Source organism: Indicator indicator, chromosome 25, assembly GCF_027791375.1.
Source record: "Indicator indicator isolate 239-I01 chromosome 25, UM_Iind_1.1, whole genome shotgun sequence".
Taxonomy (NCBI): Eukaryota; Metazoa; Chordata; class Aves; order Piciformes; family Indicatoridae; genus Indicator; species Indicator indicator.
Genome location: NC_072034.1, coordinates 5,748,958 through 5,772,475, shown reverse-complemented (window position 1 = coordinate 5,772,475; position 23,518 = coordinate 5,748,958). Strand labels below are relative to the sequence as shown.

Here is a 23,518-nt window from a genome sequence, read left to right as displayed (position 1 = left end):
GATGGGTTATTAATGCCAGGGCTGTTACAGGTGAATATGTCTGCCATATATGGTATGAAAAGGCTTTGGAGAAACAACTAGGCAGCAATTATTGTAAAAATTTTCTGGTAGGTCTGAGTTTCCAAGTGACTATCAGTGTTTGTAAATGGGTAGAAAGCTGACTAAAGTTTTTAAATTGGCTCCATGCTTCTTGTGAGGATAAAAGGAATAGAATATGAGCACATCTGAGCAGTTGAGTCCTTTGGCAGCAGCTTTGAAATACAGCAGACTGTCTCTAACTGAAGTTTTCACCAAATGAGTTCATTAGGATCTTTTAGAAACTGTTAGGTTTCCCAAGCACAAATAGGTGTGTGTTGTCTGGCTTTCTCAGGTTTCATTTGATGAACTGTTAAAATCTATTCTGTCACTCTGGCCAAAAGCATCAGACAGCTAACTATGCTATTTATTTCTTCCATCAAAAGTGTGAAACTGGCTGTTACTTATTGTTACCTTGCGGTCTGGGTAAGAGCCAAAACTTAAAGTTGGTTGCAGACATAAATGTTGACTTCTTTGATTCAGGGAAGAATCAAAGACAGTAGTAATGATAATTATTGCTTAAATCACAATTAGCCAAAATTTCATAAAAGCCCTTTTCTTCAGGTGCTTCTTGATCTTGCCAGCCTGATTTTTGAAGAACAGCAGTCTTTGGAAGTGATTCTTAAGAAGATAGCTGCCACTATAATATCCTTCATGCAAGTGCAGAGGTGTACCATCTTCATAGTGGATGAAGATTGTCCTGTGAGTGTGGTGTTTGTCTAAAGGCAGAAGTGCTTGTTCCTTGGGAGCAGTGGGGGCTTCCCCTTCATTCTGGCTCAACAGTATTTCTTTGAGTTAAAAAGAAGTTCTGTGCTGACAGATAAATTTGGCACAGCTTGTAAACTGGCATTTCTTCTCAGAGTGATCAATAGAGAATCAAGGCATTTCAATTGTATTTGAAAGTTGTATCAAAAGATATTTTTCTGGTAGGATACTGTACACTTGCTGCTAGATGAGAAGTGAAAATAAATATTTTTACACTTTATTGCAAAACAGGTTTTGATAAGTACAAGCTTTTTATGAATGGTACTATTCTTACTTACAACAACCTTATACACTTACATGTTAAAATATCCTCTTGGTATTCCAGGATTCATTTTCTAGTGTGTTTCACATGGAATCTGAGGAATTAGAAGAATCAGGTGAAAATCTGAAGAGGTAAATCAATTAATTCAAACTTTTGTTCATTCCAGGAGAATGTTGAAGACAATATGCTTACAGAAGACCTTATTTCCACGGCAGTATTACTGCTGTTTCGACAGAGCAGGTTTTGCCCTGAAATGTACATAGACACACGAAGAAAGGTCAGACTGAACACAATAGGGAAGTAGGGCCTGATCTCTTCACTTTGTCAGGTCTAAGTACAAAGTTGTACTGCAAGTCTGACCTATGGAAATGTACAGTAGTGAGAAGCAAAAATGTAAGCTGGTGGGCTGCTCTACAAACAACCTGTAAGAAATCTGCCTAGATGACTGTCATGGTGTGGACATACCCACATTAGTAGATACTGATTCTATTTATGAGTTTAAGCATTATTTTGTAATGCTTTTAAGCATTTTGTAATGATTTTAAGCATTTTTTTGTAATAGGGGAGCTGACTCAAAGAACATGACTGACTGACTAGATAAAGAATAAATTCCTAAAGTTCTAACTTTCAATCATCTTTGAGAAACCATTAAGAAGTTCAATGGGGAGGGAGAGGAAGATACTGAAATAGTTGAATCAAAGTACCCAGATGAAATAGTTTCCAAATTTAGTCTGAGCTTCTATACTGAAGTGTGAAAATTAGTCTCCCATTACCTTTCTCTATCATCAGAAATGGTTGTTTGAAATATTGCTGAAGAGTGAGACACAGCTGCATATAAAGTGCTCTACCACAGAGTCTGCAGAGAGAAATTGTAGATTTCTGTACCCCTTTGATTTTTTTTTTGCAGTGAACGTTTAATATACTAAATTTAATTCCATGTCTTAGAAAATTATGTCCAAAGTATGTGGCAGTTAGCTAAAAGCTGTATCAGGATTTTAGACAACATACAGCCAGGCAGTACAGAGGTACAGCAGGCTAGTAAGATCCCAGAGGGACAGAGAAAGTTCCTGTTCACCTCCTTTTCTTACTGTGGGAATGGTAACAAGAATTGCCCCTTCTTATTCATTATTCCTTTCCTGGTTACTAGTTAATTGACTCAAAACGTAATTTACTGCTTGCATGGGCCATCAGTAAATTATTTCTTATAACTGGTAAGGAAGGACTCTTGGTGGCCTAATTGTGTATCTGAATCTTGTTCATGAGACAGCACAATTTTATGCCAGGGACTGTCCTATGAGTCAACCATTGGAGTTAGAATTCTGCTGTGTTTGAAGGACATAGTTTTGGGGAATAGCAGAAATAGAATGACATGGATTAGGTGGGAAGTATCACTTTACATAATTAAATTTCAGGCTTATTATGTAATCAAGGACTCTCAATCAAACCCCAAATCTGACTGGTTTTCAGAACTGTGGGGCATTGCCTTGTGTAACCAAGCTTGTAAAATAATGCAAGAATAATTTCCTTCCTCCAGCACTGTGAATGTCCTTAGACCAGAAGGACAACTATACTCAAATGTCAAAGGGAAACCACAGGAGCTTGATAGAACTGGGGTTACATGTCCTCCTCCAAACCAGGCAAAGTGTCCAGGAGAATTGAAACACCTTAATTAAATACATTGTGGAAAAAAAAAAAGTGTAGATGATTGATTCCGTAAAGATACTTTACATCCCGATTTGGAATAAACAGTTCTATTCCAGTAACAGAATCCCCAGGCAACTGATCCAGCCTTTACTTTTAGAACAAATTTGAAGACTTAAAAGAAGAGAATTCACCAATGTTATCTGCTACACTCCTTTTAAAGAATATGTGAATTTCACCCAGTATTGATTTTTCAAGGGTGTCAGATTTGTGAATGGAGTTTGTTTTCAAGAAGTTTGTTTCAATATGAACCCAGTTGTTTATCTGTCATCTGTATAAACTGCACTGATTTATTTATTAAGTTTGGTGTTACCATCATTGAATGTCAATCCACTCTGCTATTTTGTGATGACAGCTGGATCATGATACAGAATTTGAACTCAGCTCTATTATGTATGTGTATCAAACAGGAAAGATATGCCAATTGCCTGCTTTGCATAACAAAATGTCCCATTTTCATACTAAGCACATAATAACGCTGCTGTATCCTTCAGGGACTATGATACAAACAAAATCAATTATATGTACGCTCAGTATGTCAAGAATACGATGGAGCCTCTCAACATCCCAGATGTCTGCAAGGACAGGAGATTTCCCTGGACAGTAAGTAAAATGAGCTTAGATTTTAAATTCAGAAATGGAAAACATTTCCCTGTTTACCTTTCAACCTTTTTTTCTTTTGTTTTCCCCTTATTATTTCTATTAATGTAATGGCCACAGCAGTTAGAATTATGCAAACACAAAGGAAGATACATTTGCTTGATAAAATTCATTAGCTGTGAAGAAAAGGTGAAATACTAACAGAGCGAACCATAGGAGGGATTTATCCCTATTAGTGGAGAGCTGGCAGTGTGGTCTGTGGAAAACACTGAAGTGAAGATCAGTAGGAGGTTTTCACAGTAATACTTGGTAGTGTACTGCAAGTGTTGGGAAGTTCTCAGAAATTCCTTCCCTTTTAGGCTCTCCTTTCCCTTCTTGTTCTAGCAAATGTTGATGTTATAGATGCAAGTTCTTTGCTGTTTTGGAGAAGGTACAACTTCACCTTTCTTTGGAAGATTTTGCTTCACGCTTCGTTAAGTGGAGCTTGTGGTATGGTGTACTACTGAACACAGATACTGGAGAGGTAGGAGGGAAGGTCACTTGGCAAGACTCAGATTAAAGCTGGATGGCCTTCAAAATCATCAACAAAAAGCAAACTTGCAGTTCTGTATTATTCTCTCAATGCAGAAATTAGAAAGATGTCTGCTCTTACTGTATTTAAGCTTGCTAGCTAGAGACGCTCAGGGAGAGGGTAATAAAAAAGGGAGGAGAGTTATGACCAGCACAGAGGCTTTTACCAAACTCTGTTCTGAGATGCACATTGAAAATGTCAGAAGTGTTCAGTGTGATTGTTCCAGTAAGTAGACAGTTCCAGAAAGGACAGGTTGTTGGTGGGAAGCTGTGTTGCTTCTCTTTTTCTCTGAGCAAGTTTTATGGATGTTTTGGATTGAGTTTCAATGAAGATTGAGCAACACAGGAATTGAAGCTCACCATTTTGCAGTACAGGGCCCAAAGTTATCTTAACTGCAGGGGTGAAAGTGCAAACAGAATTGGACAGATACTATTTGAACAGTGATTATTTTGAAGACATTTTAAAATAAAGTGAATACCTTGAGAGTCATCTAAACAACTGCTTATCTGAAACAGGTCTGTCACTTTGCCAGTAGGGTTAGAGTTCCCTGGAATCTAGATGACCCCTGGAATCTAGATGATTTTTTTCCCTGGAATCTAGATGACTTATACCTTATGCATGTGAACAAAAGTAATAAAAAGAAAATATAGTACTACTAGAAGGATTTTTAGATAACGTTTTTCAACACATAGTTGCCACATCACCACTGTGTAGGAGAAATCTTAAGGCAGAGCTGCAAGCTAAATGTTTTGAAATCTGATGAACCCTGACATGAGGGAAATCCCAAGTGTACCCAGTGCCCTAGAAACCCTGGCTTGCCTCTTTGGAGGACATTCAATAGCATGTTCACTCACCTTATTGAAATAACTTTGTGCTTTACAAATGCTTTGGTGGCCTCAGCTACCTAGTCTGTAAGAGCTGTGCTATTGCCTGCCTCAGCTTCAGGGCACTTGTAAGGACAAATGCCAAGCTTCAGCAGTCATGTGTAGGAGTTCTTCCCTGAACCAACAAAGAGTGCAGTGGAGACAAAGTTCAAGTATCTACCAGACTCCTTAAAAGCATTTAAGCCTGGTTTTCCTTAATCCCCTTCCTGTTCATTCGTACTGGCTCAGGCATTAAGCACTGTGCACTGTGGTCTTATCTCCACTCCAGTATAGTTTGAATTTCAATGTGTCTGAACTTCACCATAAAATGGCAGGTTTTTGTCAGGGTAGCCATAAACCAATTTTCATGCAAGCTTGACTTTGTTTCTCAACTGCCCTTACCAGAGGGGTCTAGGGAGAGATACTGAATGTTACATCCTTTTTTACAGCTGATTTCACAGGTATGTCACAGTTCAGAATAGAACAAATCCTAACCTTGAATTATTCTGTATGCCACTATTAAGTAGGGGTACTTATGGTTTTCTTTAAAGAATTACAACTCCCCTTGCGGCTTGTAAGCATTATAGTTCTTGTGCATTTGACTGTAGAGAAACTGTCTACAGTCCTTGCACAGCACCAGTGAGCAAAGCAACAATAGCAAAAAAAAAAGCAAACCTTTTGATGTGGTAGTGTGTATCCATTTATGTCTCACAGACAATTAGAGCGTGGACCAAATGTACTTCACTTTATTCCAGGAGCTTTTAGAGCAGAAGTATGTCCTTTTCTCACCAGGTATTTGGAATTAAAAAGCATTGTCTTTTTGTTCCACTCTGTAACCTCAAACACACACACCCACCCCCCAGTAAATTCTGTTATCTTGGAGCATGAGAGAGGATAAAAGGTCTTCGGAAGACCTAGTTGGTGATAATTCTCCAGTCTCCACTAAGCCTCCTTTCATTGTATTGGTGGATTAATCAAGGCATCTCAAACAAACCAAAAGAGTTTATGAAAATTTCAGTGCCACAAGTGCACAATTAGCTTAATGTCAAGTAGTTACTCTTTTATGCCATCTGTTCCTTACATCACCATATTGCAAGTGAGGGGACCTGCTGGGAAGGGGAGAGATCAGTTCCCTGATGAGGGTAAAAAGGTGTCCCCAAGACCATCAAATCTCTTTGCAGCTGCACTGAGTGGAACACTGTCTTGGTGAAAAGCCGTAGTTTTAATGGAAGTGGTTCCTTCTAATGGAAGAACCTATTGCCCAATGAGCACATTTTTAGCACAATTACACAGTCACTGCAAACTCCCAATGAACAAAGATTAGCATCACTACCTAAATGACCATTCACCAAAGCCTGTATCAGACACAGTGTTTATTAGACCATCCAGACAGCGACGTGCAAACTCCGTAAGCCAAGGGTAGTTTTAGATCCCAGATCTGTGGAGTTTTCAGCCACTTGAACATTAGTCTTTAAAATTGTATTTGTTTGTTTGTTTAACAGAATGACAATGCAGAAAATGAAAGTCAACACATAAAGAGTTTGCTGTGTACACCAATAAAAAATGGGAAAAAGAATAAAGTGATAGGTAGGTATCTTTAAAAAAAGTTATATACGTTTTATAGAAATATTTTTGTGTTCCACAGTAAAATCTCAGCAATATGGAATTTCAATCCAGGAGAAAAGATCCTTAATTACCCAGTTTTCAACTAGTAAGTCCACTGCAACCTTGACTGTAAATTGTTTACCTAGTAAGTTACCAAGTATCTACAACATTCCTGTGATAGTTCACCATTTTTATAGCTTTTTTGCATTCAAAAATTTTCTGTAAGTAAAATTATTTTCATAGCTTCCTGTTTAGAGTGTCAGTTACTAGTGTGGCTTGTGAAGATCTTTTACAAGCCAGTGGAAGGAAGACATAAATCAGTAAATAAGGTTTTGAGGCCTGAGCTGTCTGTAATGCTGGACTTTTCAGGCAGAGTGGTGGCATGTGGAAATACAAGCTGAACTGCACAGACGTTGACGGTCTCCTCAAATAACTCAGCTACAGAAAGATCCATGTCAGCTGCTGTGCAGTTTGGGTGCTATGAATTGTCCTCACAAGATGCCTGCTTCTACCTGAAGCATTCATGTGCACCCAAATGGTGTCTCTTTTAAGAATTCATTTGGTTTTGTGACTTATTCTCTGTTGAGTCTTAATATTACATTCAGTACGTCACAGTTGCTATGGAAATAATTAAAATGTCATAAACAGTACTAAAGAGAGATCTGAAAGTGAGTTTCTTGAGATTTTCTTGCAGAGTTGTATAAGTTAGGTTCTTTTTCCCACGGAAAGTTAATCTTGTTCTTAGTGAAGCAGATACCAGCAAATGAGGATGTGCTGGCAATTATCTATTTTTACTTTCATTCAAGTATCTAGTCATGTCAGTCTGTTGATGTTCAGAATCCTGCCACAACAGTTTACACCTACAGTTATATTATTCTTACTGATTTTCTTAGAGCAGACTGTCATACTAAAGTAAGTTCCTTAAATAGACACAATTTGGAAACAGGACAGCATTACTTTGTCAGCAGACACTAAAACTTCTACCTGCAAGGCCAGTGTTCTTCTAAAAACACAGTTTGCATGTGTGTGATCGTTCTTTTTCTCCATTTTTCTACCTACTGGATCAGGATGCACATTTGCACCCTCAAGGACTTTTTTGTCCTTTTAATTAAAAATATTAATGAGCTTTTTTAGTCTGTACATATGGAGTACTAAAATGCTGGAAATCCTTTCATATAGAAAATGTTTAGCACTGACAAGACCTTACAGTAGCTGCTGATTATGTTCCCTGTTAGTACATTTTAATTTCTTCCCTACCCATAAGCACAGAGCAAATCCAGCCTCCCTGACCTTACGCGGTGAAGTATAAGGCATTCAGATTCTGTTCATATACCCTGTGTTAATTAGGAGTAGCTCTGCTGATGCAAGAAAATGTAAAAGCTCTTAAGTATCTGGAAATACCATGCTCAATAGTTGTCTTCTCTTTTGCTGGCTAAATACATACTTAATAACTCTTTCTCCTGCAAAATGTTCTTCATAAAGCACCCAAAGTATACAAACTGGTATGTAATAGTGGCTTATAGAAAATTAAGACTTTTAATTTAGTGATTTCTCTCAGAATTTTTAGTTTGAAGCTACTATTCTCACTGGGATAATTATTTGCAGTTGGCCAGAGAAATGCTAGTTTTTATGGCTGGAACTCTTAGTACTCACACTCATGAGAGCAGGAAAATATTTGGATTCACTAAAGACAACAGTCACCCCCACAGCAGTTTTACCCAAAATCAACATATATTTACAATGCAGCTGCTTTAATTAATATTCTGATATCTTAGCAGAAATTGCCATCTGCTAGGTAAAACTATAGAGAGGTATATGTGTTAATTTCCCTCTGCCTAAAATGATGTCAGGGATTTAAGCTGCAGCAAGGTTTGGCAGAAATTACCAATCAGACCTTTCATGACACGTAGGCAGAAAAGTCCAGAAGTTCTGAACAGAAAAACAGATGCAACTATGAACAAGTTTGAATCTAACCAGCTAAATTCAGTAAGACACTTTTCAATAAGTTCAGTAGTTCTTGGAGCAGGCTGGAATTCAATCACATCCTCATCAATTCAGTGTGTATACTTAAGCTCTAAGCCTCAACTTGGGCTCCCTGTCTAGTTCAGTTATTTTAAAAAATTTCCAGCACTGACTCAAGTAAGGAAGTCAAAACTCTATGTACCACTGTTCTGACTTTCATAGACGTTCTTTTGGCATGGCTACAGAAGTTTAATTAGCCTCCAAAGGACATATTGTCTTTAGGGATTAAATCAATCTAGAATACTATTAAAAGTTAGGATGAAAACGATCCTGGAATTTCACAAGATAATCAAGCCCTATATTTTTTGATTTACAAATCCTAATAAATACTTTCAAGTCTACTTAGTCATATATAGTATTTTAGCATCCATTCTTTAAGACAATGAAATTACTCTAAATAATTTTGGGGAAAATCCTACAGTGCTCCTCTGTGTCACTTTTATGTATATTAGTGGTTTTCACTGTAGGCTAAACTGTTCTAGACTCAATTTTTTTTCTTGATGTTCTATATACTATGTGATATTAATTACTTCTTTTAATTTCTATATCCTGGCATAGGGGTTTGCCAGCTTGTGAATAAGATGGAAGAAAACTCAGGCAAAATCAAAGCTTTCAACAGAAATGATGAACAGTTCCTGGAAGCATTTGTCATCTTTTGTGGCTTGGGCATCCAGAATACGCAGATGTACGAAGCTGTAGAGAGAGCCATGGCTAAACAGATGGTGACATTAGAGGTGAGCCCAAAATCTAGGTGGTGCTTAATTAGCCCTAAACAGATCTGAATTTTCTCCAGACCCTGTCTGTTCTACACATAAGTGTGGCTACTCACATGGATACTGAAGAGAAGTTGCCCTCCCCCAGAAGAATATCAGTTGGCCTGTTGAGTTGCACAGGAATTTTTCTGTTTTTTTCCATATCTGCCAGCAGACTCTTTTATTGGTATTGCATTTTAACTTTACTCATAAGATTTAGTGGTGAGCTGAAGCAGTCTGTTCCTCTCCTTGAGGCTACACATTGGCAACATAGTAGGCTTGTTCTCTTGTGTAGAAAGAGAAAATGGTTTGGGAGATTAGGGGCTTTCTTTTCTTGTCTGAGGTCTTCTGTGATGATTTTGGCCCCATCCTTTAGACAGACCGGTTTGTGGAGTAACAACATCGTTATTGTTGGCTTTCAGCAATTTCCTCAGACTTCATCAAACCGTATCAGGATGAATGTCATCTGGTCTCATCTTTGAATTGGGTACTGTTAAGTTTAATACTTAAAGAGGGCTTTAGCCTGAGAAGCTGAATTACTCAGAGATAATGACTGGAAGCTGAAAGTGAAAAATGTGTAGACTTTGGATATCATAGCATTCATTATGTAAACAGTGTTTGCAAAATTCCTAAAATGGGGATTATGCACACCATAGCATCTAAAAGAATTCAAATAAACCTGTATTAATTCATGTTAAATAAAAAAAGCGGTAAAATTATTGTGAACATAATTTCAGTGCTTTAAAAAAAGAGCTGCTTGTTTATCTGGCACAATAGCAATTCTCTCTCTACTGTACACATAATATAGGAAGTCCAGACAGATTATAAACTGGTATACAAGATGGCTTCTTTACAACAAAAATCAGTTTCTAGTTGCTAAAAACCCTCCATTACATTTTCATGTCCTGTATTCTCAACAGCTAAGTAAGATGATCTTCTTTTGTAATTTAAAACAAACTTATGGTCTTTCAGACTTTTTTGCCAAATTTCAGTTAGGGCAAAACTTAATTTTATGTACAAGTAACTCCTGAAAAGATTATTATGGCAACAATGTCAGGCTCATAATTATAGCTGTTATATTAATGTATTATTTGTCTTTGAAAGTGGGGCATGAAAACTTTCCAAAGAGAAAACCAGAGTTCTTTGCTCTTTTATAGAAACTATTTATGTTTTTGTGGCCTAATTATCTCGAGATAATTCTGTGCTGTGGGAGGCTTGTGACAGCTTGCAGATACCTCATGCTTTCAGAGAGCTCCCTTAAAACCAGTGTGGACCCTGCATGGACGCTAGATTTCATCAGCAAATGCAATGCTGATGCAAGCTGAAAATTCTGCTTTAGGAAAAATACATCTGTATCACATTGCTCTTTTGTTTGTACTAAGGGCTGCTCTTCTCTTTCTGTAGGTTCTCTCCTACCATGCTTCTGCTGCTGAGGAGGAAACGAGGGAGCTGCAGGTAACAGTGGTAATTGAATTTTTTACTATTACTTTAGAAACATTCCATTGATACAACAAAAGGCAGTCTTTACACAGATCTGATCCCTAAACATGCAGAAGCATGTCTTCCAGAAATAAAAATTACAGTGAAGCTTAGATTGAGAATTCCTGAGTTAATCAGTATATCACACAAAAAGGAAATGTTACAGTGCCTACAATGGGAGATACAGAGAGCTGCAATTACAGGAGAACCTGTAGCATACATCAGGAGTTCAGCTGACAGGAACAGCTGATGCAACGTTAGTATCAACTCACAAAGAAGCAAAATGTTGAGAACTTTTTCTTTCTGCAGCTAACACAGTTGTGTATTTTATATCTTTGGTACCTTCCCAGCATCCCAAGTATGGGTGCAGTTTTATTGCCCCTACATAGAAGTTCCGTATTTAATTGTTAATGCAACATTGTATTGTTTTTACGGTTTCTTTTCTGTGCAGTGTCCTGTTCTGCTCATGTTTAATTCTGTGTTTAGAAACCACTGCCTAAGGAATAACTACAACTGGGATTTCAAGTGTAGTTCAAAATACAGCCTTTGCTTAGCCTCTCCATTTTCTTTGTTGGAGCAGACTATCTGTGGAAATAGGCTTGCTCCTGTCATACAAAAGAAAAATGAAAGAGATGGAGGGATGGAGAAGAAGGTAGGCATAAGGGACCACAAGCTGGGGAGTATGGGACTGGACTGGACAAACAAGGTGCCACTAGTTTGAGAATGGTCAGTGTCACACTGATTTTGAACTTTCGTCCTACCACATGGCTGCCCATTGATAAAGAGGCACTGACAAGACCAGCATGGAGACCAAGTGGAGAAATTGAGCAAGAAGTTGGTCAGTGCCTACAAAAGCTGATCATTGTTCAGTAATTTGAAATTAAAATAGCTAATGTACTTGCATGATGTAAAATGGGGGGCAGATGGCTCGACTGGCTTCAGTAAATGAAAGAGGAAGTATCTAATCCAGTTCAATAATACTTGAATAGCTGTAGATTGTAGGTCTTTTTGCCACAGCTGAAATTAAATGTTGTGGCTGTCAAAGGCAGCATATCAAGGCAGGGAGAGACAAATTATGAATGAAGTTAGTACACAGGCATGAGGTGTTCTGTTGAGTTCCTCCTGTGTCCTTCCAGCCCCTTTCCTGAAGAAATACCAGACTGCAGTTGCAGTGTTTGAGAATTATGCCATTACAGTTCCTGAATGGTTGCATTATTTTGCACTGAACATACAAGCCTGGTGGTTCTTTCAAATGCTTGTAGGTGAAATACCACATGAATCCAAACTGAGGGACACTAAATTACTGGTACAAGAAATGTGTGAGAATGTGGGAATTTTTTTTCTTGTGTAAATACTATTTTTCATAATCTTTCAGGATGTTCTGACACACAGGAAAGATAACAGCAAACACATGGAGATTGCTACATGTAATTATGGGGAGAGCTAACTGGCATGCTGCATCTAATAGTACTGTAGATTGTGACACAGGCTTCCATATCAGTGTCTCAGCTTTCTAGAAGAGAGTTTATGACATCAAAACCATTGTCCAAAGGTTTTAAAGATCACAGGTGAACCCTGATTTTTCCAGTTTCTAGCCCTGTGAAAGCTCTACCCATGGACATGTTCTGACTACCATATCACTCAATGTGGATTCTGTTAGGAATTCTGCTCTATTGACATCTCTTTTCTCACCATCTTTAGAAAAATGTCAGCAGTTTCAGATTTTGATGTCTGCACATCCGTAAAAACTTCACTACCTTATTTTCTCAGTCTCCCAGTTTCATACATTCACACGTTTCTCTTGGTTATAGTTTGTCATGGGTGATTTCTCTAACAGCCTGAACAGATAACCCTTCCATTGTTCTCTTGATCTATGGAAAAGCGTGTGTTAAATCTAAGGAAATCAGGTAATGTTAAATAAGAAAGGTTAAGGAAAGGTAAATGAGAATAATAAATCAGTATAATCCGAAGGTAACATTTAGCATCTCACTACTTCTGTGTTGAAAAAGCAGATGTTTATGTTATGCTTTCTCTTTCCTAGTGACAAGCTGTGTTCTCTTATTCTTCTCTAGGCTGCTGTGGTACCATCTGCACAATCTCTCAACCTAACTGACTTCAACTTCAGTGATTTTGAGCTCTCGGATTATGAAACAACACTGTGTACAATTCGAATGTTCACAGACCTCAACCTGGTGCAAAATTTCCAAATGAAGCATGAGGTATGAATGCTGTCAAATGCTGCTTCACATAAAGAGACAACTTCAGTATTAGAAAATCAGGAGAATAGTGAAATGAGCCTGTAGTAAATGTAATTGGAAATCAATATTAAAAAGTAGCTAACAAACTAGGAAGGCATACCAAGTGGGCAGTCCCTGGGGTTTGTCCTCAGCTTGGTTCTACTGAATGATTACAAATTAGTAAAAGAAAACAGGTATTTATTTTTTAGGTCTTCAGTTTATAGACCACTTTAGATTAGTAGTATTGAAGGGCCCAAAGTAATATTGTGCTCTGATCTCTGGAATATCCTGGTACTTAGTTTCACCTCTGTAGTAAGCCCATGAACTTGTACTTCCTTAAGGGATATATCCCAGCAGAAGACACGGAATCAGGCAGTCCAGTAAGGGGTGGGCTTCTAGTTCCTACTGGAGCAATTGTAATGGTTTTGCAAAACCAAAAGAACACCAGGACAATAGACAAATACTTACACATCTCAATAGAAGCAAGAGAACATTGATAGCTTTGAAGCTACACTTTCAACTTTCCATACTAGAGCTAAAGAAAACTGGCAGTAGTCCAGCACTCCTTTCTTACAGTAGGAAGGCAGAGAATGCTGCTGCTTTTGTCTGTGTGGAATCGTTTACATGGGTGAATGATACTGGATTTTCATTTCTGTTGGCAGGACATCTTTCACTAGGAACACTAAAAATTTTTTTTGACAAACCAAGACCTAGATTCTCAGCCAGTATTTAACATGGAGCAGTATGGGCTGTATCGGTCTAACCTGAAGGAGCTGTTCTAGTACACATCAAAACCTTTCACTTTCATAGCAGTATAACCCACAGCCTGTAATACTGCATATAAAAATATTACCTGAGAATATAGTCATCACTGTCTTTCTGTCACTTACTTGCTTTCCAAAGTCCAATTCTGCTTGTCTTTTGACAAGCTGATATGAGGGAAAAGTCACATGTTAGTTATCAAAACAGCTCTTGGAAGAACTCTGCAGTTAAAAAAAATAATTCTCTGTATCAAATATGTTGTTACAACCACGGATTTTCTTTCTCCCAGTTAGCTCAGTGTAATTCAGTGTCTGAATTAACAGCAGTTGCATCTAACATAAAGATTTAGCTATAGGCAATAAAACCACAAACCCACAAGTATCTCTTACTCAAAGAGAGGCTGAACTAGTGACTGGAAACATATTCTTATCTATGTTCACAGTTACAAGTATGTTGTATTTGAACTTAACTGATTGAAAAGGATGTTTTTTTCTGTGAGAGTTTTCAAGCAGGATTAGAGGAAGATTTTTCATTAAAAGAATGGATTTCTAGTACATTTACAGCTAACCATGTGATGCTGTTTCTTAAAGGTTCTCTGCAGATGGATTTTAAGTGTAAAGAAAAATTACCGGAAAAATGTTGCTTATCACAATTGGAGACATGCCTTTAACACAGCACAGTGCATGTTTGCTGCTTTAAAATCTGGTAAAATTCAGGTACATTTTGCTTTTTCTACTTCTAAGACTCTTTTAGCTAAACAACTTATATAAAAGATTCATAGTTCTGATTCTCATGTCAGTAAGATATTCATCATTCTGTGGTATTGCCAGTGTAATCCAAGTATTTCTTCTAAAGACTTCTGGCTTTACAGGCTTGGTTAGTGAAATTGTTGTGTTGTTATGTACCCAGTTTCAGTTAAATCCCCTGGAAATGATCAGGTGGATGTTCCCAATGGGAATATCTCATACAAGGGATGTAAATGATTATGTCCTTTTTTAAGTTAATACTTATGCTTAAATCACTCGAAAAACAAGACAAAAGGTGCTGGAATGGACAAAGGCAAGGGCTTTCATATTCATTCTGCAATGAAGGGCATGGTAGTTTGCTCTGTGTGCAGTCTAGCAATCTCTGATGATCCTGATAGCTTTCTTTCTATTTTTGGAACTCTGTCCATCTCCAGTGCAATTTCCATAAATTATTTTATTCCTAACTACTTTGGATTCACCCCACACTGATTTTCATGTCCTAGATTCTGGAGTCAGAACAGTGTTGAAAAAAATCTCTCAATTTTCCCTAGTTTGAGGGAGAAAGCAAGCACTGGGGGATACATCTTCCTAGGAGAAACACAAACCTAACTCACTGCATATGCTCTTCACATACAGAGCAAGCTGACTGACTTAGAAACACTGGCACTCCTGATAGCAACTCTAAGCCATGATTTGGATCACAGGGGAGTGAACAACTCTTACATACAAAGGTGAGTCTGAGAGAAGTTAAATAAATGATTACCAAAATCACGCAGCTAAACTAAGTACAACTGAATTGATTTGATGATGTGAGACTGTACAAAGGAGCAGTTTTTTATGAAGCAGTAAGTGCAAGAACAGCCTGAAATATTCAAGGGGTCCAAAGTAAAGATGCAGAACCTCAGTTGCACTGACAGAGATGGCAGATGAAGGGAACTCTGTAGACTGTGCAGGGACAGCATCTTCCTGCTCTTATTCTGAGTGTCCCATCCCCCACTTCCCATGCAGTGACAACAGAAGGTCCTAAGGGACAGTGGCAGCTTTTCAGATTGCTCCCTGCCCAGCCAGCTGTTTCCTGTCCAGTCTGGGCTAGCACAGAGCTGAGATCTGCAGCCATCTGACACAAAGGTGTCTCCCTGCCATTTTCAACTCTGATTGTTTTACTCATGATTTAGCCATTCTACGTTGATTTGGATAAGATACACATTAAAAATTAATTCGGTGTTACCTGTACTCTTTAACTTTGATCAATTCTGGAATTACAGGAAAAAACATCGTGAAAAAGTAAAAATGTGGTTTAAAACCTTGAAACAAATATTTTTACTAAATAAAATGCTTCACTTTGAAAGTTACCAAAATTAAGCATCTGACCTCTTCTAAAATGTTCTCTGTATTTTAATTTATAACTAAAAGTTCTTGGGGTTTTTTATTAACAGTTTCAGATCTGCCTAAACTGTGTTTTCCAGTGAATTTTGTATTCACTTCAATTAACAGTCTGTGATTCTCTGATTAAATAAATAGCTTGACTTAAAACATGGTATAATGAGATTACTGTGATATGGCAATGTGTCCTGATCTGACCAGAAATGGGGAAAAGATACCCAGAAATGTAGACTTGTATCTTTTTCTGGCAGAGCTGGAGAGTGGTTTTGAAGCTACCTTTGGAAGAAGTGGTCTGCTGTTCTCGCTGTGTAAAGTAAGATACTAGGGGAGGAAAATTTTGCTCGAGGCAGAGAATACTGAAAGGCAGAAAATAAGTAAGCTGAAGCAGAATTTCTGCTTTCAGATCTATCTTCAGAATTACACTAAGACAGATGTGTAAAACATAAACCCCCAAACTTTAACCCCAAAACTCCACAAAAGAATAACCTTTTTCTAGTTCCCTATTAGGGAATTCCAGCAGTCACTGCAGCCTTGCAGTGATTGGAACCAGCTAGCTATTTTTTGCTTTATTTATTTAAAAATAAATTTCCTGGAAGACATCTGGAGATGCGTCATCTCCTCTCTGAAATGTCCTGGGAAAATGTTATAGACAGCAAAATCTAACATTTGCACACACTGTCAAGCAGAGATGATTACAGCTTAATAATTCAATAGAAAGTTGCATGAATTTTGTTTCTAAATCCCTCATTTAAATCTAAACGAAAGGTTATTTTTTCCAGGAACAGATCCTTTTTGCTTCTTTCTTGGACACAGTGAGAGTAGATATTTAGCATATGATTCTTCTTTATGCAACTGGGTTTCAAAAATTAAAATGGTTCTGGCAGTAGAAATTACAGGAAATTAACTGCTTAAAGGTCTTTTGGTAGATATGCTGGGGTTTTATTTTCTTTTTCTTCCAAACCCACATGTAAAGTAGGCAAGCACAGGGTATGAAAGCTGAATAACCAAACTACTGTGTTCAGAAAGCAGTGATGTCCCTTGGCCTGGCATGGTGGTTTAACAGAACTGTGGTGTACTACAGAAGAAGGACCTGAGTTTATTTGTAGCACTTGCATCTTCCCAGACAGCCAGGGTCTGGAAGTACTGAGCAAGCTCTGGCTTGGTGCAGTACTTGGGAAGATAACCTAAGATATTTCTCACATATTTCTCTCCACAGTCAGGATGAACTTTAGGGGACACAGTATGCATCCCACTTAACTCAATGGGAATTTCACCCAGCATGTGCTGGCACCATCCTACGTTTTGTTTCCTTGCAGAAACATGCAAGCATACTTGCTCTATACTCTTGCAGTGGTCTCAGAGGAGGTGCTGGGCAGCCAGCCCATAATCCTCAGGGGCTTGCTGCCTTTAATCTCCCTTTCCGTGTTTTTGTTTGTCTTTCCATCTTTCTCTCCACATTTTTGTGCTTCTTAAATCCCCCGAGTCTCCTCTTATGATATTTATTTGAGTCTCTGTGTGTGCTTACTGACACAGGGACCCAATCCTGCAACCATTAATTCATGTGAATGATCCTTAACCATACAAAATGTCCCATGGAACTATATGCTACAATAGAATTTCTTACATGATTAAACATTTGTAGGCCAGATTATAATTAGAGTAACAGATTCAGGATCAGCAACAACACAGATGTCCGAAAGAACCTTGATTCAGTTGAAGAGAAGCAATGTGGGCCCAGGGGCTAAAATGAAGATACAGCAGCAAAAGTTAAGAACTGTATTATGCAATGAGGAACAGGGGTAAATTGGAAATTCTCAGGAAGGAGGACTTTCTGTATTATGTCTAAAGCTACTCAAACAGTAAATTCTATTTTCTAGTCTAAGAGAGCTTTAAATTCTGCATCCACACAGTTGGTTTCATGCTGGTTTTCACTGCCTGTAATAGAATCTACAAGCAGAAACCTTGTTTCCCTTTTGGATTTTACCCTGGGCAAAAGGTAGGCAAGGATAGTGCAGTAGTTTGGTCATGAAGAGAAAGGTGAAGAATGAAGTACCAGTACAGTTACTAATGATGGGAGATTACTTGCTTAACATTTTGGGCCCTGCACCAGAGCCCACTAAGGTCAGCAGGGATTTTCCATTGGTAGCAGTGGGCAGTTTGACTTAAGAGCTCAGTAGCTGAGATGACTAAATGTGCCAGGCAGGAGTTTAAAATGTTAAAAAAAAACCCCAAACCATCACATTTCGCTTGTGGATGAACCCTTCTTGTACCTTTCCTTTTCATACAAGAATTTTAACTCGATAAACCTTTAATTCCTTGTGTACAGCTGGTCTCTACAGGTAACAGAAGGCAGAAAACCAGAGTTGCTGGTTTTCTGCGAAAGTGACAGCATTGTCTTTTAACTGTGCATTCATTTTGTTTGGCCAGTTACACAGAAGGGGAAAGGAACTGGTCAAAAACAAGCATGGGGGAGGTAAACCACTAATGATAAGAGGACATTAAAATGGAAGTTATTTCTGGATTAGTATTATGTTTAACTTGGTTTCTCCATCTGATGGGTCCTTTTAATCCTCAGAAGTGAACATCCACTGGCTCAGCTGTATTGCCACTCAATCATGGAGCATCATCATTTTGATCAATGCCTTATGATCCTCAACAGTCCAGTGAGTGCTACATTTTCCTGTATGCTGAAGGAAACTATTCCCTATTTTACTTCTTATTTTTAGCTTTTGGACACATTCCCACCCTTATACATTCCTAAGAGATCTTTATTCCTTTTTGGGTAAAGAAAGCAAATGCAGCAGTTTTGAAATCACAGTTCCGTTGCTGAGTGTCACCAAACCTTTCCAAGTGTTGCCTGATAAGGGCAGCCTTGCTAATATCCTCTGGAATACCTGCTTACTTGGAGCAAAGGGGAAAAAAGGCTTTGTTGCCATTTTCATGACCTCTTATGAATCACCAAACAAACTAAGTCCTTGCTCTCGTTTGAAAAAAGCATTGCGGCCTACACATACACAAAGCAGTCCTGATGAGACCAAGCCAAACACTGCTGATGTTGACATTCCAAAGTGAAGCCAAACCCTAAGTTAAGTAAATATACAAATAAAACTGCAATCTTCTTGGTTTATATTAACTAATTCTAAGAGCAGTTATTCATCATGCACAATCATTGCAAAGCAGTATATTTTCACTGCTCATTTTGTATCTCTGGTATGGCACTTCCAGCCTCCCTTGTGTTGTAATGATTGTTTCCTATTCAGACAGGATAATACGGGGTAAAAAGTGGAGGCCAGATGCCATTTTACCAGCTCCACCATTAGTGCTTTGGGTTAACAGTGGGCTGCTGAGCTTGTTATTTATGCTGCTTCAGAAAAGGAGAACATATCATTTACATGAGGTGTACAGGCAGGTGCTGGAAGCTACTATAGATCTGCTTCAGGGAGGGTACAGCTAGTGGCAAATTTAATTTTGATGAATGAAATGGACTTAAAGGCTTTGATGCTGCTCTTCTTGCAGTTTCATTTTGTATTAGTCAATTACTATGCTGTTGCTGGGTAGCTTTCTGTCATTACTCAAGAAGAATGGAATTTTTATTTTTAAATTGGTGAATAGCATCAGATTTTGGCAAGCAACTCATAAAGATTTAGCATCTAAGAGACATTCTAGCAGACTGATGTGCTGTTGCCCATTTTACTCATAACACTGGTTTTGGTTTTTTTGTAAAGGGAAATCAGATTCTCAGCAGCCTTTCCATTGAAGAATACAAGGCCACGCTGAAAATGATAAAGCAAGCCATTCTTGCCACAGACCTAGCACTATACATAAAGTAAGTCAGAGGCCAGCCTGGCTGGAGAGTCATTGGTGGATGTTTGGATTGTGTCAGCATCCTACAAAATCTTTTTGGTTTACTTCTTTTAAAGGAGGAGAGGAGAATTTTTTGAACTTCTAAGGAAGAAGCAATTTAATTGGGAAGATCCTACACAGAAGGAGCTTTTTTTGTAAGTAAATGCAGACTGATTAAGAAGTCATTAATATTACTAAGTACCAAATCTTCCATGCCATCTTGCTGGGAATTTCATTAAAACTAGCAGATCTGTGTTCTCTGAGCCCTGTACAAAGTGGGACTGACACACAGGTCACTGAATGACTCCCTGGGTTTAACTTACTAAGTCTGCAAGCTGCATATTAAGTAAGTAGCACATGAAATTACATGAGCATTTATGTTCTTCTGAAAGACTGTAGGGTTCCTGTTGTTGAGACTTCATACTGAAATACTGAATTGCTGAAACCAGTAACTAAAGATGCAGGACAAGTAGTTTGCTTTGAACCGGTTTCCTTACTGGCAGTAATGAAAAACAAAGATGAAAGCTAGTGACACATATAGTAATACACAGCTGCAGAAGAGCAGGCTTATGCAGGCTGTCTCAGAAAGGAGCAATGCCCTACTTCAAGTTCAGTGCTTTTAAAAACCAGTCTAATTTAGTCATGTTCCATGGATATTCCTATCTCAATCCTTGGCCCTCATACTGTCAATAAGATGGCAGTCACTGCTAATGTCAGAAATCATAGAATCACAGAATGCTGGGATTGGAAGGGACCTCCAGAGATCAAGTTCAACCCCACTGCCAAAGCAGGATCACCTAGAGCAGACCGCACATGAAGGCATCCAGGGGGGTTTTGAGTGTCTCCAGAGAAGGACGCTCCACCACCTCTCTGGGCAGAAATAAATAAATGTGGTATATCCTGGAGCAAATGGAATGAAAGAGCTCTTTTGACCAAAGTCACCAAATGAGCCAGTCAGTCCATATTTACTCAGTTCTCTGTGCCCATTTCAGACAGGTGAAAGTCTACCACATCACTGAGCCTTGGATACCTTTGTAACTTTGCTTTAATTTCTCTTGTTTTTTCTGACTTTGATGTTCCTTTATATTCTATTTTACTAATCACCTGACTTTCACAATACAGTCATTCAGAGATTTCTTTCTGTTTTTTCTACAGAGCAATGCTGATGACTGCTTGTGATTTGTCAGCCATCACCAAACCATGGCCAGTTCAGCAACGGGTATATGTTTAATTTTAAGATTTGCTAAATACAAATTACACTTGACAGCTTCTCCTTCCTCCATCTAGTCCTTATTGCAAAGGCAATGGTGGAATGCAGAGCCTTAGGAGGCAATCCTTCAAAGTGCTGTATGTGGAGTGATGACTTGCTCAGGTCTTTGTAGCAAGGTCTCTGCATTTAGCTATATCACCATAATCTGTATGTAAATCAGCAATCTTTGTGCTTTCCAACAAGGCAGTCAGTTGATAGAACACACTAACTACGTGTTGATTGTTCCAACTGTTACCAGTGCCTATGTGCCATTTTATTCACTTTATTTTGTCTGAGTAAGTATCAGCACAAGCAGGTGTTCCTTTGTGCATACCTGTGCATGAAGAATTCTAAAAGCTAGCTGTTAAACTGGAGAGTCTTATTTTGAGAGGTCCCAATTTGATATATCCTACCGGGAAATAGGAAACACAGGAAAGAGTTTTGATTGTAGGTAGCAAGCAAACTTCTAGAGTTGTTAGATTTGCTCATGTGTGAAATCTCTTACAGATTGCTGAGCTTGTAGCTACTGAGTTCTTTGATCAAGGAGATAAAGAGCGGAAGGAACTCAACATAGAACCAACAGTAAGTCGCAGAATCACCTCTTTCAAAATTGCTTCTACAAACAACACTTCACCTTCCTTTCAAAAGCCACAATTTTTCCCATTGACCAGAATATAGGAGCAACTTCTCTGTCTTCCCTGCAGTTCCCAAACACCAATGGTGTGGTCATTATCTCTGAGCCAGAGGAGCAGATAGCATTATATCTTCTAAACTGGTATTACTAAATTGTCTTGAAAATACATTCCTAAATTGGTACCTATTTGCAACCTATCCAGTACCACTGAGCTTGTCTGTTTGGGCTCTGTCAGTCCAGAGGCAATCTCCTAATGCAGTCAAATTACCTGCATTACAACACATATACTGATGCCCTGCTGTGCTAAGCTTGCTGTGCTTTTTAAATTCCTGCTTTTAATTCCAGCCTGTCTCTTTGGGTTTGGTTGGGTTTTTTTAATCTAATGCATTTAAACGCAGAGCTTGTTTACTTCTTATCTGCAGGACCTAATGAACAGAGAGAAGAAAAATAAAATTCCCAGCATGCAGGTTGGATTTATAGATGCTGTTTGTTTGCAGCTGTATGAGGTATGGTGCCTAAAAAATAATTTCAACTATCTAGCTCAAGATAAACTGCTCATTTTAGCCTTCTAATAGATGGAGATAGAAAACACTGGCCACAAAAGGACAATCTAGAATTGTCATGTTGTAGTTCTGCATTGCATTCAGTAACTGAGCAACCTCACTCAGCTAGAAACAGAGAAAGAGAAAAGTCAGTGTGGGGAGGAACATGTTACATAAGACTTTCCACTGCACACAGAAATAGATGCTTTGGGCACAAGCTTTAACACTTCTGTATTGTAGTGAGTTCCTTCAGGGAGATCTCATCACATCTATCAAAAAAAGAAAAACTGCTTATGTATTGTTCTTTCATTTATTTTTGCAATTCTACATTAAATATTGGAATCCATTTTTCCTTCACTCTGATACAGTAACACAGACACATCATGAAAAATACTTGATTGTATTTCACATTTGACGTGCAGTAGGAAGCCCTCCTAGAAGTTCAGAACACCAGTTCAATTTCAGTTACAGATAGATCTCATATTTTGATATGGTCTCTGTCATGTTCATCTTTAAGAACACTTACTTTGTTGTAAAATGTAATCTGTTCTACATGTTCTTTATTTCAGGCCCTAACACATGTGTCAGAGGCCTGCTACCCCTTACTGGACGGCTGTAGAAAAAATAGGCAGAAATGGCAATCCTTAGCTGAACAGCAAGAGAAGAATCTGATTAATGGAGAAAGCAATCAAGCCAAACGGAACTGAGATACTGACTGAACAACCACAAGCACATATTCACACAGAAAACATAGTAATAGGGGAGTGCTGCACCTTGCTAAACACTGTATGAATTTGGCCTATGTTTTGCCACTGCTGTATTATTTTTCCACGTCCCAAGCTGCAGCATGACCATGTATATGCCAAAGCCATATGCAGATACATGTTCATTACATCCAGATGAGATGGAAAAAGATCTGCAAGGGTAGTTTTTGCTACCCTGTTCCACAAGAAAGTATGAGTGCAGTTACTCAGCTGTCCCTGACAGCCTATTACTTTAGAGATGTATATAGTTAGTGATCATATTGTGGCCAGTATCTTAAAGACTACTGCATTTCGCACCTTTTTAGCCTTCTTCCAATTGTGCTGTGTTACGTTTTAACTCATGTGCAGTCCTGTATGTTCTCTTCCCAGAGGTTTAGAGGAAAGACAGACTAATTCTGGGGAGCCTAAACCAGCATATACTATGCTAATGTCTTTCAGGAAACAGAACTGGGCTTTGAAGAGTGAAAGCCCCAGAATCTGTGCACAAAGCAGGTTTTGGTTTTGCTTGGTTGGGGTTTTTTTGTTGGGTTTTTTTGTTTGGTTGGTTGTTTTTGTTTGGGGGTTTTTTTCCCCCATATTAGAGGAATGTCTTAGCAAATGTTTTACATTTGGATGTATTTTTAAAACCTTTGTAAATTACAAGACAGTGGGGGTCTTAAGAGT

The 23,518-nt window shown here is 38.4% G+C and overlaps 1 protein-coding gene across 1 annotated transcript in view; it reads left to right on the top strand.

Annotated features, from left to right (window-relative positions):
- PDE5A (phosphodiesterase 5A) overlaps positions 1-22,798 on the top strand; it is a 34,057-nt gene extending 11,259 nt beyond the window's left edge. Inside the window, exons 5-20 of the mRNA XM_054392274.1 lie at positions 640-777; positions 1,166-1,233; positions 3,298-3,406; positions 6,340-6,424; positions 9,023-9,198; positions 10,621-10,680; positions 12,768-12,914; positions 14,285-14,410; positions 15,077-15,171; positions 18,399-18,486; positions 19,549-19,649; positions 19,744-19,821; positions 20,822-20,885; positions 21,423-21,497; positions 21,972-22,055; positions 22,661-22,798. Of these exons, the coding sequence (XP_054248249.1) occupies positions 640-777; positions 1,166-1,233; positions 3,298-3,406; positions 6,340-6,424; positions 9,023-9,198; positions 10,621-10,680; positions 12,768-12,914; positions 14,285-14,410; positions 15,077-15,171; positions 18,399-18,486; positions 19,549-19,649; positions 19,744-19,821; positions 20,822-20,885; positions 21,423-21,497; positions 21,972-22,055; positions 22,661-22,798 (1,632 nt within the window). The remainder of the gene's footprint in view (positions 1-639; positions 778-1,165; positions 1,234-3,297; positions 3,407-6,339; positions 6,425-9,022; positions 9,199-10,620; positions 10,681-12,767; positions 12,915-14,284; positions 14,411-15,076; positions 15,172-18,398; positions 18,487-19,548; positions 19,650-19,743; positions 19,822-20,821; positions 20,886-21,422; positions 21,498-21,971; positions 22,056-22,660) is intronic.
- The last annotated feature ends 720 nt before the right edge of the window (positions 22,799-23,518 follow it).